At 46.3% G+C, this 15,264-nt stretch overlaps 1 protein-coding gene across 1 annotated transcript in view; it reads right to left on the reverse strand.

Moving 5' to 3' along the window:
- The window catches only part of MTHFD1L (methylenetetrahydrofolate dehydrogenase (NADP+ dependent) 1-like), a 213,743-nt gene extending 209,591 nt beyond the window's left edge, over positions 1-4,152 (reverse strand). Inside the window, exon 1 of the mRNA XM_012655557.1 lies at positions 3,831-4,152. Coding sequence (XP_012511011.1) covers positions 3,831-4,054 — 224 coding nt within the window. The 5' untranslated portion in view covers positions 4,055-4,152. The remainder of the gene's footprint in view (positions 1-3,830) is intronic.
- Positions 4,153-15,264: the final 11,112 nt, after the last annotated feature.

The raw sequence follows: 15,264 nt of genomic DNA on the forward strand, positions 1-15,264 counted from the left end.
AGTGTCCCTCACCTGCAGCTGGGTGGGGTCATGTGACTGAGTTCTGGCAGGCAGAAGGAGGTGAGGAATGTACAGCTACCAGGAACATGCACCAGCCACCTGGCCCCTCTCCCCTCTTGCTGGCTGGGAGTTGATGAAACCAGCAGTTGTCTTTTACTCAGAGCCGAGCAGTGAGTAGATATCATAGGGGCATCCCACCTCCCCTGGGCTCTCTCCTCCAGACAGTCAAGTCCACAGTATTTTGGGCAGCTATTAAAGGAGCCTGGCCTGTTTCCTATGTTACGCACAAGGCTGATCTGAGAGCTTAAATAGGATAATCTTATTTACTGTGTTCCATCAAATCTTAGAATGAAATACACACCATCGTTTTATGAACCACTAAGAGAAAAAAAATGCTATGGCACAATCTTTTCTTAACACAGCATGTTTATTCTATAAGTATGGGCAGAATTTTTTAGTCTTATTTAGACATAGAAGTTTTTTGCCATAAACCACTGACATGTGTATATGTGTATATTATATATATATATATATGTGTGTGTGTGTATATAAAGGAACAGATAAATTGATACTGATTAGGGTTTTCTGAAACTTCACAATCAGGATCTGATTCTTCTGATTTTTTGGATTCAAAGTCATTGTTTTTTTGCTCTTGTTGTCTGTCAGTGTTTTGGAGTTCTTTTCCACACAGTGTCACCCTCTGTGCCACAAGAGTGTTGGCAGCATTTCTTAGGTCACATCATTTTTGTCCTTGGGGTTTTCATTCAGTTGTTGACATCCGTTCTGCAAGTTTTGATGCTGGCGCTTTCTTGATTCTACCAGATGTCAATGGAGGGTTGTCAGACAACAACCAGAAATCATATTATTTCCTAAAATGACCTTTACAAGCCTTGTTGACTGAAACACTGCAGAATTATGTTAATCTAGTCACACCATCAGGAATAATGGGTCACTATGCTTTTGAGGGAGCTCATTCTTTAACCTTTCTGATACATGTCCATGAATCAAGAACACACTTAGACTCCTGATGTCTATTCCAGGTGACTTTTAGCCAGACTCACTCCCTCCCTTTTCCTACAAGTCTGGGGGAATCTCTTGCAGGGCTGAGAGTTTTGGTAAACCATGCACATAACTCAATTGAAAGATACAGCAACATGCATGGCTATGACCAAGTTCCCACAGGTCCCGGCAATGAAAAATGTGCCATGACTGCCACCTAGCCAACGGCGACTATTAGACACAATCAACTGAAGGACAAATACCCATTTCAGAGATATTAAAGATGTAGGTCATAGGATGACTAGATGACAGTAATGTCCACAACAATCTTATGAAAAGGCGATGTTACAGTTTCTGTTTGATATACAAAGAAACTGAGATCCAGTAGCTTGCCCATGCTCTCACAGCTAATGAATGATAAAGTCATACTGCAAATGGAGGTACCTGACTCTTAACCATAATTCTATGAAACACTAATTCATTGATATAACACTTCCTACTAATTTAGAACAAGAGCCAACAAACTATGGCCCACCAACTAAGAATGGCTTTTATTTAGTTATTAATTTTTTGAGACAGAGTCTTGCTCTCTTGCCCTGGCTAGAGTGCAGTGGCATCATCACACTTCACTGCAACCTCGAACTCCTGGGCTCAAGGGATCCTCCTGTCTCAGTCTCCCAGGTAGCTGGGACTACAGGCAGGCGCCCCTATACCCGACCAATTTTTTTCCATTTTTTGTAGAGACGGGGTCTCGCTCTTGCTCAGGCTGGTCTCCAACTCCTGGCCTCAAGTGATGCTCCCACCTCGGCCTCCCAGGGTGCTAGAATTATTATAGGCATGAGCCACCACGCCCAGCCTACATTTTTAAATTAAAAAAAAAATCAAAATAAGAATAATATTGCATGGCCTTTGAAAATTATATGAAATTCAAATTTCAGTGTCCACAAATAATATTTTAAATTTCATCCAAAAAATTGTGGAAGTTTGTCGTTCTGTTGTAAAAGTACTTACATAATTGTTTGATTTTTTTCCTCTTGGCCCACTAAACCTAAAATATTTACTGTCTGGTCCACTACATAAAAAGTTTGCCGACCCTTGGTTAAGAGTATTTAAAAAAAAACAATAGCCAGCATTTGTGGAGGGCTTAGAATGCAACAGCCCTGAGCTTCGCATTGTGCAAGTGTTTTCACGCCCCCTTGAGGTAGGTACTGTTATTTCCCCCCATTCTCCTAAGGCAACTGAGGTTGGTGAACCCAGTACAGCCCATCTCGAAGCCCCCTACTGACTACTTATCTGTAGGGCAGTTATGGCTTTAAAGGAAACTATATGCATGAATACAACCCGCAGATGACCCCAAATCTTGATTCATTCATTCACGGACCATTTCACAAGCACCTACCCACTCTCCCCAGCACCGCAGATAGAGCAGGGAAGAAGACAGCTTCCTGCCCTCATGGAGCTTACATTCCAGGACGGTGAGACAAACGAGAAATCAGCAAATAAATAAATGAACAAGAAATTTTCAGATAATAAGTACTCTCCATAAAGTAAGACAGGGTGATAGGGTGGTGGTTTCTGCCTCTCATGCTGCTCTCAGACTCTAACCACTAAGATGAGGCTCAGCTATGCCCTGGTTAAAATCCACTGACCTAAAGTAAACCCAACGTTCAGAAAGAGAACAAGGTGGACTAAATAAACCAACAGCCTCAGAAACTCATATTACAGAGAGAGGGGAGGAGGGGGGAGAGGGAGGAGGAGGGTGGGCAGGCAATGACTTTTAGAATGAAGGCTAGGAAGAAAAGAGGTTGTTTGCAGAGGAGGTGGGGCAGCTTGCCCAGAGTGAAGGCAAGCTGGAACGCCTTCCTAATCCCAGTTCCGCGGGAGGCAGGATGGGGCTTCCGTGCCACCTCCAGGTGCGTCCTGGGCGCCCCGCTCTGCACGGACTGCGTCCCAGCGACCACACTTCTCCGAGGCTCTTGCTCCCCTCTCCCACTGAGGGGCGGGGAGACTGAGGACCGGAGCGAGTGCGTGGGGAGCGCAGGTGGCGCCTCCAGCGGGGGACTGCCAGGGGCTCCCACAGTGCGCTGGGGCCGGAGACGGCCTTCCCGAGACAGCTGCGCGGGGGGATTCCAGGTAGGAAGCCGGAAACCAGGTGGCTGCGACCTCTCGGCTCATCCCGCGGATTACCCGGCGGGCCTGGCTCCAACGAACTTTCAGGAAGTGGTGCCGGCGATCACAGCACCCACCCCGTCACAGAGCCGGCGGCGCCGTGGCGAGGAGAAACTTCAATGCACCGCGGGCAGCCAGCAGCCCACGCCGCAGACGCGGAGCCCTCGGGCGGGCTGGCTCTGGGCCCGGGCCCGCCTTTCTGAGCCGGGAAGGGAGGCCGCCCTGGCCCCGAACCCTGGGCGAGCGGACGGACGGAGAGTCCAGCGGGGCGGTGCTGAGCCGCAGCGGGCACCCCTCCTCCCGGCTCCCACCCTCCGCCGCGCCGCCCCTTTCCTGTCTGATCGCGCCCGGAGAGATTGCATCAGAGCCGGCGGCCGGCGGCGCACGTGGAGCGGGGCGTGTGGGGCGTGCGGTCCGCGCCGCGCCTGCCGGGGATGCTCGAGCTCGCCGATCTCCCCGCCCGCTCGGCCCCGGGCGCCCCAGTCCTCCTCCCGCCATCCCCGGCCCGCGCTTCCCCCGCCAACTGGCCTGCGCGCCTAACTAGTACGCACCAAGCACTCCCGGCCGCGCGCCCCACGAGCCCCCCAGCGGCGGCGCCCGGGACCCGCAGAGACCGGAGCGCTCCGGCCGCCTGGCGCGCGGGGGCCAGGCTGGACACTCACCTGACGATCGAGTCCGGTGCCGCAGGCGCCTGGCCGCCGGGGCTGCAGCTGCTCCGGGCCTGGCCGTCCTGTAGCCGCCGCTGCCCGATCGGGCCCTCCCGGCCGCCACTGCCGCCGCCGCCGGTGCTGCTGGCGCGACAGAGCACGCGGAGACGGCGCGGCGGGCCCGGGGGCTGGAGCTGGCGGAGGAGCTGGCGCAGGACGAGCGGCAGGCGCTTGCTCATGGTGCGGCGCGGCGGTGCAGAGATGCGGATGCAGAGTGCGGGGACGCGGTGGCGTCAAGTTCCTCCGGAGGGTGCCCGGGCGGGTGCCGGGGAGAGCAGGGCCGGCAGGTAACGGGCCAGAGGCAGGAAGGACCTGGCTCTTCCTCCTCGGCCCAGCAGGGGCCCCTAGGGAGCACTGCACCTAGTGACCGTGACGTCGCGGGGGCGGGGGCTTGCGGGCCGGCTCGCTGGAGTGGCCTGGATGTCAGGCGTAGGCTTTCCAGCACTTTCATTTGGTTGGCGATGTAAGTGGGAGGCTGGGGCATCAGACTGAGGCTCACACCCTGCCTTGAGACTGTGTATCCTCCCGTTTTCCTAAAATGCTGATAGGACCCTCGGTTCTCAAGTGGCAGTTTACTGCCTGGACAGGCACCTCAAGTTTAGATGGGGGGGCTTGGATTTACTGAGCTGGCGGTGGCCTAGGTAGGCGTGAATAGGCCTCACAGTTCTAATGACGGCTTTGCAGCGGTAGGCAGGTTACTGAACCTCTGTGAACCTTCAGGGCTTCATCAGTAAAATGGAGCTAGCTATACTCTCCTTATAACCTTAAAAGGATTATATAGTCCTGCTTGGTTTCAGGACCTCCCGAGTCTACCAAAATTTAAGGATGCTTAAGTCCCTGATATAAAATGACAGAGTATTGACATGTAACGTAGGCACATCCTCCCATATACTTTTTAATTTTTTTGAGACAGAGTCTTGCTCTTGTTGCCCCAGGCTGGAGTGCAGTGGCGTGATCATAGCTCACGGCAACCTCCAACTCCTGGCTCAAGCTATCCTCCAGCCTCTGAGCCTCCCCAGTAGCCAGGACTAGAGGCCACCATGCCCAGATAATTTTTCTATTTTTTGTAGAGGCTGGGTCATTTGCTAAATTGCCCAGGCTGGTCTCAAGGGATCCTCCCTGTCTCATCAAAATTGTAACAAAACTATGTGGAACAAAATGATGTTATTCTAGGACCTGCTGTATTTACAATACCTAATAAACTGTAAATGCTATGTAAGTAATTATACTGTATTATATTTTATTTGTAGTGTTTTTTATTGTTGTACTGTTATTTTTTACTTTCTTTTTCAAATGTTTTCATTCCAGGGTTGGTTGAATCCAGGGATGCTGAACCCAAGGATGCAGAGGGCCGACTGTAATTCCCAAGTGAAGTGGGAATCAGATTCTAACTTTATAACTTTATGATCTTATCATTCCCAAGTAAGGTAGGAATAAAAATAGTCCAAATTAGAGATGCTGGTTTTTCATTATCTAAGCACTGTGCAAGGCGCTGGGAAGACAACCTTATTTAATTCTAACGAATGTAGGGAGTTGAGTATTCCTGTCCTGATTTTCAACCTTGGGAAATTGGGGTCAGTTGGTTTACTGGCAGAGCTGGGAGTTTGCCTGACTGCAAGATCATGTTCCTAGTATTACACTATTGTCTGTCTTTTTCATTGTAGGATGATTGCCACATCTGACAAGATGGGTACAGGAATAGCTAACACTTTCACAACCCTATGAGGTAGATATTGCTAACATTTTTCAAATTAGGAAACAAATTTACAGAAGTTGGGTTTTGTAGAAGTAAGGAAATATTATATAAGCAACGAGACATGAATCACCCATTCTCCTACTGCCATTATGATCCTAAGCAAGTCACATAACCCTTTGGAGGCTTATTCATCTCATCCTTACTATGGGGACCATTCATTTATCAGACATTCATTGAACACTACTGAATCACCAGGTACTGGTCACAGGGTGAAAATTACCCAGTCCCTGTTCTTGAGAAGTTGCAAATTGTAACTCTGCCACAGTAGTAACCTTTGTTACTCTACCCAATGAGTGGGGCAATAGTGATTTTTAAAAAGTCTGTGGAGAACACATATTGTGTGATCTCATTTCTATGAAATGTCTGGAATAAGCAAATCTATAGAGACAGAAAGTACATTAGTGATTGCTTACAGCTGGGGGAGGGGGAATGGGGGAATTGGCCCCGATTTTTGATCTGTAAAGTAATGCTGTTCTGAACATTCTTTTATTTGCTTATTCAATAGTTAGGCATTGAGACCCTCCTTCTGTGTGCTGGGGAAGGGCTGGGAATTAGGGCAGTGACGGGCCCATACCTATGGTGGTAACATTTATCAGTTCCCCTTTGCAGAAACAGTTCTTAGAAAACTCACAACTAATGAGAAGATGCTGGGCCCAGTGGCTCACTCCTGTAATCCAGCACTTTGGGAAGCCAAGGCAGGAGGATCGCTTGAGCCCAGGAGTTTGAGACCAGCCTGGAGAACATAGCAAGACCCCAAATCTACATAAAATTTTAAATATTAGCCAGGTGTGGTGGCGCACCCCTGTAGTCCCAGGAGGCTAAGGCAGGAGGAGGCACTTGAACCCAGAAGTTGAAGGCTGCAGTGAGCTATGATCACACCACTGCACTCCAACCTGGGGCTACAGTGAAACTCTGTCTCTTAAAAAAAAAAAAAAAGCTAATGAGAACAAACAGTACAGAGAATTGGAGGATAAACAGCATAGCAGCAACATCCTGACCATCCTGAATTGCAAGGAAAAATAGGGTATTTTTATGAAGTTCATGGCCCAACAGTTTCCCAAGAGGACTTCCCAGCATTTGATTAAATACTTTGATATGGATGAAAGATTTGAATAGAAAAGATCTTCAAGTTAATAACTGCCTAAGGCAAACTGTTTGCAACGGTGAGCCACAAAAACTAACTTGTTACTGAAAATCCCTAATATGGAAATGACTCAGGCCATATATATGTGCTGCAAAGATGTTTTGGAGAAGGCAGTTTGGAGGCTGTTCTCTCAGTCAGCTCCAAAAGCTCATGGGGAACCATACCTTTAAAGTGATACTCTGCATCTTTAATTAGATAGTACGTTAATGTATAATCATGGTCCTCACCTGAAGGCCACATTGATTTTTCAAATCATTAATGTTATACTTTCTAATCTTAAGCAATTTTAGGTGAAAATGAGTTGGTTTTGGCATGAAGGTAATAAAACAAATTTGAACCAAAGAATTATAGGTTACAACAAATTCTATTAAAGTCGTGAGGGCTCCCACTCTGCCTTAACCATGAAAATAGTGGAATAAAACCAAGAGTGGAACATTTTATATGAGAAATGTAGCAACATTTAATAGCACATCATTTCTTTACAATGTTTGACGCTTAACGAAGGGCTGTCCCATTAAAATATGATTCATTGTGGGGTTTTTTTTTTTTTTTTTTTGAGACAAAGTCTTGCTCTGCTGTCCAGGCTAGAGTGCAGTGGCATCATCATAGCTCAATGCAACTGGGCTCAAGCGATCCTCCTGCCTCAGCTTCCCAAATAGCTGGGACTGCATGTCACCACACCTGGCTAATTTTTCTATTTTTAGTAGAGATGGGTCTCACTCTTGCTCAGGCTGGTCTCCAACTCCCAAGCAATCCTCCCCACTTGGCTTCCCAGAATGCTGGGATTACAGCTGTGAGCCACTGCACCCAGGCCATTGTGATCTTAATATGTAATTTAAAAAAATCTTTTGGCGATCTAGGACAACAAATGCCTGTGCTGATCAAGTCAGTTAAAATATTTTACTCGACCTCTTAGATTGAATACTGCTGTGGATGACCACGGAGGCCTCTGCTCCCTTCCTTCCCTTCTCAGAGGCCCAGGCCTGTCCCTGAAGTCAACACAGCCCAAGCCCAAGCCGAGGTGCTCACATTGCACCTGAAAGGTATTTGAGTTCTTCTCCACTCATCCTGTGTCCTTGCAGGACAGAAGAATAGGAACAGGAGGAGGGATCGTGAAAGGAAGCTCAGGATCCTTCATATTCCTGGGCTTGTTTTAAAGGCAAGTGTTGTGACCTCATTTTGATAGATCTACCCGAATCTCCAATTACCTGAAACTTGAATTACTCAAATATGTATTGATTAACTTAGGGACGGTCAGCTGCAGTGGGAGGGCAGGGCTCTGTTAGGCTGAAGTCTTTAAAAATTCATTTTCTAATATTCTTTCCCTAATGGATATAGGTAATTTTAGTGCACTTTGAGAGAACATTTGGACATATGTCAAAGAAAGCTTGTTTTCAGTATAAGCTAAGGAATATATATCTGAGAGGTTAAATAGCATTTGAGAGGCCAGGCGTGGTGGCTCACGCCTGTAATCCTAGCACTCGGGGGGCTGAGGTGGGCGGATCATTTGAGCTCAGGAGTTCAAGAGCAGCCTGAACAAGAGTGAGACCCTTGTCTCTACTAAAAAAATAGAAAGAAATTAGCTGGACAACTAAATATATATATATATAAAATTAGCCGGCCATGGTGGTGCATGCCTGTAGTCCCAGCTACTTGGGAGGCTGAGGCAATACGATCGCTTGAGCCCAGGAGTTTGAGGTTGCTGTGGGCTAGGCTGACGCCATGGCGCTCTAGCCGGGGCAACAGAATGAGACTCTGTCTCAAAAAAAAAAAAAAACAGCATTTGAGAGAGAGAGAGAGAGAGAATGTATTCTATTCCAGCCTCTATGTTAGGCAGGTAGTTAAGGAGTCAACTGTGAGCAAGAAAGACACACAAACCTAGGTCTCAGCAAGTCTGTGCATAGAACTGTAAAGTAGAACACAGGCACGGTGATGGGAAATTGTAAGAGTGTGCTGGTTCAGAGTCCTAGAAGAGCACTAGAAGAGCACCAAGCAGAGCCACCTGCCTAGACCAGGAGAGTCATTGAAAAGCATTCTGAAGGAGGTGGCACTTAAAGACAAGACTTGAGGGTGATTTAGGAGTTAAGCTAAGGGAAGGGTCATTGCTGGAAATTAGCATTATGGATGGAAGGAACCACATGAGCAAAAGCCTGGAGTGCAAGAAAGCATGATGAATTTGAGGTACTGAGAGTTATCAGAAAACAGAATGGGGGAGGCAGGGGAATGAGGAGAATTGGCAAGGGTGTCGGAAGAGCTAGGCAGGTCATGAAACCATATGAAGGAGTCTGCATGGTATTTTGAGAGCAGTGGAGAGCAACCAAAGGGTTTAGAAGCAGCAGAGTGGCAATCTCAGATGTGTGTTTTAGAAGGATCACACTGGTGACAACTTAGACGAGGGCAAATGAAGCCGGTAGACAGATCTGGAGACTGTTGCCATTACGGGGGAAGAAGTGATGAGTACCTGAGAACATCCTTGGCCAGTGAAATGTTGAAAAGTGAATGGATTCAAGAAATAAGTAAGGGAACAACTGGCTGCTTTTAGTATTTGAGTGGTATGAAAGGTACGTGGAAGGAAGTTGTCAACAATGAAGTCCAGTTTCTGGCTTGAAGTATTCGCTAGGAGGGGTGGTCGGGGGAGGTGCCATTCACGGAGGAAAACCAGAGGAGAGAAGCCACGGGCTTAGCCCTATCGAGATTTGCGTGCCTATGGGATATCGAAGCCAAGATATGTAGTAGGACATTGGATCCAGGGATGCGTAGCTCAGGAGTAAGTTCAAAGATGGAGATTTAGATTTGGTAAACATATAGGACCAAAACACAGAGGTGAAATCTAAGCCCATGGTTATGATAAGATCCCTGAGAGAGTGTATAGAAATCGGAGACAGGAGGACCTAGAATAGCATCGAAGAACACAAACGAAATGAGCAGAGGAAGACAAGGCCACAACGGAGACTATGGAAGAAAAAATCCAGATGAGTTGGAGAAAAACTGAGGGGAAATGTCTTAGACGTGTGTTTGGCTACAAGCAACAGCAAACCTGACTCACAGTGGCTTCAAGAAAGAGTTTCTTTTTCAGCTCATAAAACAAGAAGCCCAGAGGTAGGTAATTTATCCTTATTTTCTCTTCTTACCTGTTTTAGCAGTCTGGTGCTCTGAAATTCCCATTAATTCTGTGAGTTGACATATATTCTTCTAGTAATATTTTTTGATGCCTAAGTCGATGAAGCAAAATAAAAAGAACTACAAGGAGAAATAGACAAATCCACAATTACAGTTAGAGATGTCAACATTCCTTTCTGTAATTCATAGATCCAGTAGACAGGAAATCAGCAAGGATATAAAAGTTGTAAACTGTACTGTCCACCGTATTGACCTGACATTTATTTTTTTATTTTTATTTTTTTTTAGATTTTGACAGGATTTATTTTCTTCTTACGCTTGCCTTTTGCATTTAGAGAGAAACAGAAGAATACACATTGTTTTCAAGTGCACATGGAATAGCCAACAAGATAGGCTATATTCTGGGCCATAAAATAAACCTCAACACATTTTTAAAAATTTAACTCATATAAAGTATATTCTCTGACCACACTGGCATTAAACTAGAAATCAATATCAGGAAGATATCTAGAAAATCCCCAAGTATTTGGAAATTAAATAACATACTTCTAAATACCCCTGGCCCAAATCTCAAAGGAAATTAGAAAAGATAAAGAAAATGAAAATACGACATAGCCAAGTGTGTGAGATGCAGCCAAAGAACTACTTCACTTGGAGGGACAGTACGATGGCTAAAGTGAATGGTGTAAAGGTCACTGGTGGTGAGCAGGTCAGGGAACTAAGGCCGGATGTTGGGTAGGTCATCGATCAAAATACAGAGGCTATTCAGGACAGGGGTGGTATATAGGGCAGTGAGTAAGCAGGGTGAGGAGAGCACTGACTATAAGCCGTGTGCCAACACCTTCACTGAATAAGGGCACTTGGCGAGAAGGTCAATGCATGATAGCAGTCAGTGGCACAAAGATTGCATTCCAAATGGCACGAGCCTCCATGCCACAGTTCATTCATCCATGAGGACAGAGAAGGAATGGTGTCCAGCCACCAGCGTGGATGGACCCATGAAGTGTTACCACTACCTCTTGGGCTTGAGGTGTTGGACTGTAGGAGAATGAACAGTCTCCCCTGAAGAGGACCTTAAGAGTAGCGACATCCTTAAGGAAGGGCTCAGTGTTAGTTAGAAAAAGAAACGAGTGGAAGGAACAGCTTCAATTAAAAGGATAAGGATGGGCCGGGTGCGGTGGCTCTCCCCTGTAATCCTAGCACTCTGGGAGGCTGAGGCGGGAGGATTGCTTGAGGTCAGGAGTTCAAGACCAGCCTGAGCAAGAGCGAGACCCCCGTCTCTACTAAAAATAGAAAAATTAACCAGGTGTGGTGGCGCATGCCTGTAGTCCCAGCTACTTGGGAGGCTGAGGCAGGAGGATTGCTTGAGCCCAGGAGTTTGAGGTTGCTGTGAGCTATGATCATGCCATGGCACTCTAGCTTGGTGAAAGAGCAAGACTCTGTCTCAAAAGGATAAGGATGTAGAGGAGTTCGAATATGGACCTTAAGGAGAACCAGAGCACGCAGAGGAAAGATATGGGAAGAACAGCAGCAATGCGAAGGGGGTCAGGAAAGAGAAAGCAGTGCAGGGACCTGAGCCAGGAGGGATGGTGAGGGGGCAACAACCCGGGTAACAGAACATGAAGCCTGGTGGTTTATGTGGCCCAAAGAATGTCAAAGAGACCCAGAAAATACTGAAAGGCTAAAGTGCAGAGAGGACGCTGGGACTTTTCAAGGGTCAAGACAGTTTGCACTTCCATGGGAGTCCTAGCCTTCAGTGGTTGAGGAGACATTGGTCTTCCAGGACTGGTAGTTTGCTGGGCTTGGGGAGAAGCTCTGAGTTTGATGCAGCTGTTCAGAAGCTCCCAGGAAGTGGCCTGGGCCTGGTCTCTGAGTGTTTATGCTGGAAACATGGCCCTGCAAGGTGCAGGCCTGGTCTCTGGGAGTGTGGGTAGCAAGCACATCGATGCTGATCTGCAAAATCTATGTTATTACCAACCAGTGCCTGATTCTGCAGGTGAGACATGCACGGAAACGTTTGTTACATAAATCTTTAACTGTAGCCGATGATTTCCCTTAGAATAAATTCCTGGAAGTGTAATTTACTGGGTCAAAGATGATGAACTTTTAATGTTACTGATCCATATTACCAAATTCATTTCTGAATATATCAATTTATACTTTCATTTAATTGGAAGTAACCTTCTCCATCCTTAATAATACAGTATTGGGTAATAATTTTAAAAATGTATGTCATGAAGTTGTCCTTGTTTTGAGACAATTCTTTACGGGTCTCTTGCATTTTGGATTTCTTCAAGTCTTGTTTGTCTCTTATTCAAGGGTATCAGTTCAAGGACATTTATAAAGCATACAGCCTTGGAAGAGACAGTGTCTCCCTCTGGGGCAGAAGGCAGATTTGTTTGCTGTCCAGAGAGTAAAGATAACAACGTCTCCCTTCAGAGGCAAAGGTGAGGCCCTGGGCTGCTCTGAAAGGGGAGGAACGAGGAAAATCAATGCAAATGCGGGCTCACGAGGCCTCCAGTGCTGTCCAACTGCCCTTGATCTCTGACCTAAGAGTCTGGAGTCTTCTGCCAGCCTCCATGAAACTGAGGCAGGCTACCTCGTTAGCTTGCAAGGTGGTCACAGTTTTTGGCAGTCATTTCTGAGCTGAGTGTTGAGGACAAAGTAGGTTTTTTCCTGGAGAGTGGGGGAAGGGCAATGTGGAGGCAGAGACAGATTGTGGAGGACGTTGTGGAGGATTTTGTTCTGTGTTTAGAAATATGCTGGTTAAGATTGGGAAGGTGGAGGTGAACAAGACAGGCCGTAGGGAGGAGAGTGGCAAGACAACCAGTTAGGATGCTGTTACAGTAGTCCAAGAAAAACACTGCAAACTACAGCAGGTGCTTCTGAGGAATAAAGGAGTACTAGATGGGGGCAATGACATCAGTTTTGGACAACTCAGGTGGAGATGTTCTGTAGGAAAAAAATCCTCCTGGCACTCAGGAGGGAAGGCTGAGCTAGAGGTGGTGTTTTAGGAAATAGTATAAATGGTAGTTTAAGCCTTAGATGAATTTATGACATTAAAGGAGAATGGAATGGAGAATACTTGGTATCACAAACTTGAAGCCTATGGAGGCTCATAGAAGCCGGGCAGATAATTCAGTATTAACTAGTGAAGTGGACCAGGCATAAAATTTCCCCCAAAGAAGCAATACATTCTGCAGACTTTCAATGACATACATTTCTTTTACCCTAAAAGGAATGTTAGGTTGAGACATGGAGGAAGGGGAACAGATGTTTGTCTAGGGGTTTCCACTGAGAAATCGGTGGCACTAGGAGATGCCGTGTCCACCATAGAGGGAACAAATTGACCAGAAGGGGGTTCCAAGAAAGAACAGATGACACATCAAGGGGGCTTCCCAAGACTGAACAGATGTTTGGTCTATGAACGATAGGGGGTCTCCAAGGACTGACCAACCAGAAAGAGGTAAAAAGGTGACAAAGTGGAGATATGATCAGGGCCACAAATGAGGGTGTCTGGAGCATGTGTACAAATAAGGTGACGGTATCCTCAAATGACCTGCCCTCATTAACATAGTAATAAGTCACACCCACCAGCGCCATGACAGTTTACAAATACCATAGCAACCACTGGAAATTGCCTTACAAGGATAGAAAAGGGAAGGATTTGCCATTCTGGGAATTTTCCCCCCCTTTCCAAGAAAAACCATGAGTATTCCACCCCCCACTTAACAGAAAATTAGGGAATCAGCATAAAAGGGAAAATCTTGTTAAACTCACGGTCTCCTCCACTCCCAGGGGTTGACCTGTTTCTTCTCTGGAATGCATTTTGGCACTTTGCCTGCTTGCATCTGCTTGTTCTGCTCATTTGCTCCATCGACTTGGTACCAGTAACCATTCTTCCGTACTGGGAACCAAGAACCAGGGAACTCGGACCTGACATCTGGTCCCCACACCGGCAGGAGAGCCTTTACTTTCTATCCAAAATGTGTGTTCAAGTGCTCCCTGGCTGCTTTAAGTTTGCTGACCAAGTCCATAGTGGAGAACAAAGGAACCGGCTCCCCTAAAGGTGCAGGCAGTTTGCCCCCTTTTAGGGTGATTTTCATCTTTAGATCCCCCCTCATGTCTTACAGCATCGCCTCGCCAGAATACAGACCCAAAAAGGATAGGTCTTTTTTTTAAGCGGGAAATTTGGATTTATGTTTAAGCCTTTTTAAAGTTGCACAAGCCAGATTCAGCCCCTGGGCCAGCAGTTTACAGCCTCTGATAAAACTGGTCTGCAGAAGGAATCTGCTTACCCCATGTTCTTGTTTGGTGGTTCCATGAGAACTCTGTGGTGAGCCATACATCGCTATACAAACAGGAGGACATTTGGGGGTTTGTATTTGCCCCATAGAGCAGATGATTTGATCACCATCCAAGCTCTGTTCTTTTACAGTGGGCCGAATAAGCATGGTTTTAGAACTAATGAGGTGGAACCGCCTGCTTGTCTTCCTTTCCTATTGTATGATACATGTGAATAAGCCACTGTCAGGAAAATAAAGCTATGTTGTTTTTCAGAGATACATAAAGTGGACTTGGCCCGTGGGCATGCATCACAATCGTAAAGTAGGCAAATTTGTCTTCTGGCACCAAACGTCAGCATTCTGGTCTGTTTCCCTCCATCTCACCTGCCTTAACCCAGCACCTGGCACCTGCATAGTGGGGTGCTCTGTGCTCTCATCACATCATCAAAAGCAGCTATTCCAACAGGCATTCGGGCTAGATGGAATTTTGAGGAGGCTAAGATAGTCCTACCCTCATGTGCCCATGTAGATGCTTAGTTTGACAGGTTACTGGAAACCTGCAGAATAAACGCCTCTAGAATTCCATCAGCCATGAAGTGGAAAAGGGACAGAGTCCTTTCAAAATGCCACCTTCGCCCGACCTACCAAAGAGCAGCACTAAAAAAAGTCAGATGACAGTGGATTTCTGAGGATACTGTGAATTTTTAAAAGCAAGTTAGCTGCTGCTGTTATATTTCCTTCCTCTGTACCTCAGATTTGAATGTGTTTTACTCATGCTTTGGGCTCAAACAAGTTTTAAAATCTACTTATTCAATCATTAAACATGTACTAGACACCTACAAATTGCCGGCACTGTGCTGACCTGGTAAAAACATTTCCACTTCAAAGATCAAATCAGACAATGGTTGCACATGCTGAATTTTAGAATATTCTTCCAAAAAAGGAACTTTTAATCTGTGAATCTCCTGTGAGCTTTCAAATATTCTATAAACCAAACACCAAATTTTATTTACAGTTATATGGATTGTGCAATCATTGTGCATTTATGAAACTTTTAAAGGCAGCACAATTCCACAGTTTCTT

This window comes from Propithecus coquereli, unplaced genomic scaffold (assembly GCF_000956105.1).
Source record: "Propithecus coquereli isolate 6110/MARCELLA unplaced genomic scaffold, Pcoq_1.0 Scaffold48, whole genome shotgun sequence".
In the NCBI taxonomy this organism is placed as follows: domain Eukaryota; kingdom Metazoa; phylum Chordata; class Mammalia; order Primates; family Indriidae; genus Propithecus; species Propithecus coquereli.